General features: G+C 35.3%; 1 protein-coding gene across 1 annotated transcript; it reads left to right on the forward strand.

Moving 5' to 3' along the window:
- Positions 1-1,237: 1,237 nt before the first annotated feature.
- Positions 1,238-4,926, forward strand: LOC7476694 (uncharacterized). Its single transcript, XM_006371974.3, has 7 exons — positions 1,238-1,707; positions 2,444-2,482; positions 2,644-2,714; positions 3,133-3,197; positions 3,512-3,601; positions 3,706-3,798; positions 4,307-4,926. Exons 1-7 carry the CDS (start codon positions 1,340-1,342, stop codon positions 4,712-4,714), a joined length of 1,134 nt encoding a protein of 377 aa, XP_006372036.1. The 5' UTR covers positions 1,238-1,339; the 3' UTR covers positions 4,715-4,926.

Consider the following 4,926-nt stretch of genomic DNA (forward strand, 5'->3'; position numbering starts at 1 on the left):
ATCCCATTACTCGACTGCTCTCTCTTTTAAATTATGGGTTTTAAATTTTCAAATACATTTTGAAATCTAACTGAAGAAATAATCAATTGGGATTGCAACTGATTTTAGAGAATATAATTACAATCAATAAATATAATAATAAACTTCTGTAAGTCAATGTTACACACACACACGCTTGTTATTTTTTATAAAATAAAAATATTTATCTTGAAGAATATAAAATAAGATAATGTTGTTGCATATACTAACGAATTAATTAAGATGCCTTCGCCGTACCTTCCCACCCAGTTGCCGGTCCCCTTTAACTTCCAACAGTCTCTTACCAGCTACACCAGCTATCAATTAGTGGTTGAAACTTCCTCTCTAAATTCTTATGTCGCCCTAATTACAATAACTATCCTACATACCCTCATCACCACCGTCCATTACAACTACAGAAAAAGTAAACGCTTGATATGCATGTCTCATTAAGCCACGTAATCGGTTCCACGAATCTTTCCTTCTGCGTACGCTACCTAATAGTTTCTTTTCATGTCCGTTATCAGTATCTTTCGGATTAAAGTCTTGTCAATCTTCCACTTTGACCCTTTCTCTTCCTTCCAGAGAGTATTTGAAAAAGTACTAGCGATGATTTTTTAAAATATTTTTAATTTAAAAATATATTAAAATAATATTTTTTTAATCTATTAATTTAAAAAAATTTTATGAAATTCTGATTCCACGGCTACCCCCACACGGCTCTAATCCCAGCACCGACCCTAAAGTTTCCAAGAAGGTGCTTGTAAATACTTACCATTTCAATGCAACATGTCAATTTTTCCAATCCTTTTCTTTAATTTTCTTTAATTTCTCTATTCCCATCTAAAGTTTCAAAGAAGTTATGTGTAGAAAACTTTCCAAATATTATCTATCTATCTATTAAATGACGTATCAATAATCATTTTGAGAATTAAATATTTAATAAAAAAAATATTATTTTTAAAAAGTTATTTTCTTTTTATTAACATGGATATCCAGGACAATTTGCGTGTACCTCGACTAATCCTACATGCCTTAAAGAGTCATTTTTTATTCATATGACAAATTTCCATTAAGTTATTTTAGATGCTTACATTAAGTTCATCTTAACAATAAGGGTCATTAAGAGGAGGTTGAAACAATAGGTACCAAAATGAACTTTTACCCTTATTATTTCTTTACTCCTCTATAAATACCCTCACTTGACGCCCAAAATCTCTCGCGACTCCTTTTCCATTTCTCTCCACCACCAATTCTCTCTCTAAAAATCTGATATTTCCGCCGGCCATTTTTTTCTTTGACTTTTTGGTCTCCCTCCACCATGTCAACGATGGCAGAGATGGAGCCACTTACATCAGGAGCGAGCAATCGAATAATCCCAATCTTGAAAACCCTAAGAGCTTCTCTCCTCTACATTCATTCACTTCTCTTTTCCGTCCTTCTCCTCCTCCTCCCTCGTCGTTACCGCCGCAGTTACACGGCGGACTCCGCAGCGGAGCAATCGCCTAGAAAGTCAGTGAAACGATGGAGATTGGAGGAGGAAGATACTATAAAAAGGAGAGCTCTTGCTGAGGGTATCGATATGACGACCGGTAACGAAGACTGCCGGTGGAGTACGTTCTTGTTCTTTGGTGTTAGACGAAATGCACTCTTCACCAGGTCTTGGTTTCCGGTAACCGGGCAAAAGAAGTGAGTTTTTATTTTTCATTTTCTACTTTTTTGTTTTTTTATTGTTAAGAAAATTTTTGCTTTATTTATTTATTTATTAGTTGACAGAGAAATGAGAATATTGGAATAAAAGACTTGAAAGATAGAGCGAAACTTGCATGCAATTTCGGGCTTGATTTTATAATTACGCTGTTTAAAAGTCACTGTTTATGTGGGATTAAACAAGGGATTCTAAACTAACTAAAGAAGGTAGTTATTTATGTTTTCTATTGCAAATTGCAGTTGCTTAGTAATTGGGTTGGTTTTACAATGTTGGGTTTTTGAGTTTCTGATTGTTCTGGTTCAATCCAAGAAGCTGATGAGATAGAAATGGAATGGATTTGCTTGTTTGCAAAGTGAAAAGACAATCAAATGTTTTCTTTTTCTAAATATAGCTATTGTTTTGTTGTGATTGATATTTGTTTCTTGCTGATCTTTTTATATTATTGTATGCAAAAAGATGCTGTTTCTATATGAGAATGAGCATGTTGTGAACTTGGAAACGTGAAATATTGTTGTATTTTCTGCTCATCAGGCGTTACGTTAAGTGAAAGGATAAAGGGGCTATGGTGCTGCTTCGCTCTGATTAATTGTGGTTTTTGTTCTACATATGACACATCTTTAGCATGTATAACTTTACCTTCATTTTTTTTTTTTTTTTTGCTTTTCCTCCGTGTTGATTCTGTACTGAGATATGAGGGTTGCTTCGTGATTTCAGGGGCATTTTGGTTATTATTCATGGCCTTAATGAGCACAGGTAATATTTGAGCACTTCTGTCAACTTTCGAACTTCGTTTGCATCTCTAATCTATCCTAATAGTTAAAGATCTTTGGCATCTGAAGCTAATCTGTTTTTTCCCCCGGGTTTTCCAAATAAAAAATCTTTGACTTCTCTTCTGTTTGCCTTTCAATTTTCAGTGGACGATATGCTCAATTCGCAAAGCAACTAACCTCATGCAACTTTGGTGTCTATGCAATGGATTGGATAGGTAGCTAGATTTTATAATGATGCTCATGTGTTTGGTGTGTTGACCTTTATAGTCAATAGATTGTTATGAAGCTTCATCCCCAGTTTATTTATAGCATAGGTGTGATTACATTTGCTAAGATCCACTTGAAGGTTCTTTAAGTTGAAACAATGTTGTATCGGTGAATGTGATAGTGGTCAGTCTTCACATATTAAAGAAAAGGGACAGATTTTGATAACTCCTTTATTTTGTTTGGAGCATTCCAATGCCTGTTTATGCTGATAAATTTTTTGATATCCCTTTCTCTTGGTCCATTACTGCCCCTTTATTCTCAATCTCTTGGTCCATTACTGCCCCTTTATTCTCCATTTCAAAGGGTTTGTAGTCCAAGTCTCTAACTTTGCAGTGTGGTAATATGTTTTTTTTTTCCATTGCGTAGGTCATGGTGGGAGTGATGGGTTGCATGGATATGTTCCTTCACTAGATCATGTTGTTGCTGATACTGTAAGTTCCCTTGTCCATTTTTCTCTATCCCTTGCCAGGAAAACTGTTCTTTATCGCATCCATCCATGGTACTAGAATAAATCTTGAATAATCATTATTGTGTGTCATGACCTGCACTCTGTTAAATCATACACAGTTCTCTTCCTAAGCATCTTAACAGTTATTTTGTCATTTTCTTGCTTCTTTTCCTGGTCTGGCAGTAAGTTGAACTTGATTCCATCACGAATTTTGTTTAGTTTGGAGGCATTTTTTTAATCATTCATAAAATACCTACAAAACTGATAGGATGAACTTTGTAACTTCTGTTTCAACAGGGAGCTTTCTTGGAAAAGATTAAGTCGGAGAACCCTGGAGTACCATGCTTCCTTTTTGGTCACTCAACTGGAGGTGCTGTGGTTTTAAAGGTAATACACTTTCAAAAGAAGTTGTATTCTTTTTTTTCTTTTCTTTTTTTGGGTCTAGCAGTTTTATTATTAATGTGGAACTAATAAATTGCTTCACTGAGTAGGCGGCCTCATATCCTAACATTGAAGAAATGCTGGAGGGAATTATACTGACCTCACCAGCTTTGCGTGTCAAGCCTGCACATCCTATTGTTGGGGTAAGTCTTTTCTGTCGCTTAAATCATGACGATGGGGAGATTTGATGGGAAGATTTTATTGACGATAACTATGATATGCTAGATTGTGTTTTCATGGTTTAGGAGCTAAGGTTCAATTCATTGAGTTTTGAATTTGGAATTTGCCAAAGCATGTCATTTCGAAATACTTCAATATTCCAATGCATTGTAGTTAAGCTTCTGTACTGATAACTGTGACATGTTGGATTGTGCTTTCATAGTTGATGTCCAATTCATTAGATTTTATTAATCCTGGAAGATGCCACAAATTCATTATAGTTAAATGCTATGTTCAATTTAACTTTTTTTGTCTCCATATAGAGGGACTGATAGAATTCTAACTTTTTAATATATGGAACCAAGACAAGTCATAATGCCCTTTAATAATTTTGTTAAGAGTCCATTTTACTTGAATCAGGCCTTTAGAACATCAAGTTGCATTAGTTTTAATTTCTGGTTATAAAACGTTCGCTTACTATTTTTCATGCAGGCTGTGGCTCCTTTTTTCTCTCTGGTTATCCCCAAGTTCCAATTTAAAGGAGCAAACAAAAGGGGCATTCCAGTTTCTAGGGATCCTGCAGCACTTCTGGCCAAGTATTCTGATCCATTGGTCTATACAGGACCCATAAGGGTCCGCACAGGGCATGAGATTTTGCGTATATCGTCGTATTTGCTGCGCAATTTCAAATCTGTGACTGTTCCATTCTTTGTTCTCCATGGAACTGCTGACAAGGTAACTGATCCTCTAGCATCTCAGGATTTGTACAATGAGGCAGCCTCCAAGTTCAAAGATATAAAGCTTTATGATGATTTCTTGCATGACCTTCTCTTTGAGCCTGAACGTGAAGAAGTTGGTCAGGATATAATCAGCTGGATGGAGAAGAAGATTAGGAGCTGATTCTGAACAAGTTTACAATCACTGGTAGATTCTCTTACAGGATAGTCAAGAGTTTGGCTAGTCATAAGTATAGCTATTTCAATTGTCACATTATGTCACAGGTTTATTCTCCCACATTTGTGAATTGCATCTCATGAAACGGAACTTGTATTTATGCAAAGAAAAAGAAGTTCATAATTAAGAAAAAGAACTAATAATCCTTATCCTATAAA

This window comes from Populus trichocarpa, chromosome 18, assembly GCF_000002775.5.
Source record: "Populus trichocarpa isolate Nisqually-1 chromosome 18, P.trichocarpa_v4.1, whole genome shotgun sequence".
NCBI lineage: Eukaryota > Viridiplantae > Streptophyta > Magnoliopsida > Malpighiales > Salicaceae > Populus > Populus trichocarpa.

Coding starts and splice junctions, on each gene's coding strand:
- LOC7476694 (XM_006371974.3), top strand. CDS start 1,340: ATGTCAACGATGGCAGAGATGGAGCCACTTACATCAGGAGCGAGCAAT. Junction 1,708..2,443: donor CCGGTAACCGGGCAAAAGAA/GTGAGTTTTTAT, acceptor TCGTGATTTCAG/GGGCATTTTGGTTATTATTC. Junction 3,799..4,306: donor CTGCACATCCTATTGTTGGG/GTAAGTCTTTTC, acceptor TTTTTCATGCAG/GCTGTGGCTCCTTTTTTCTC.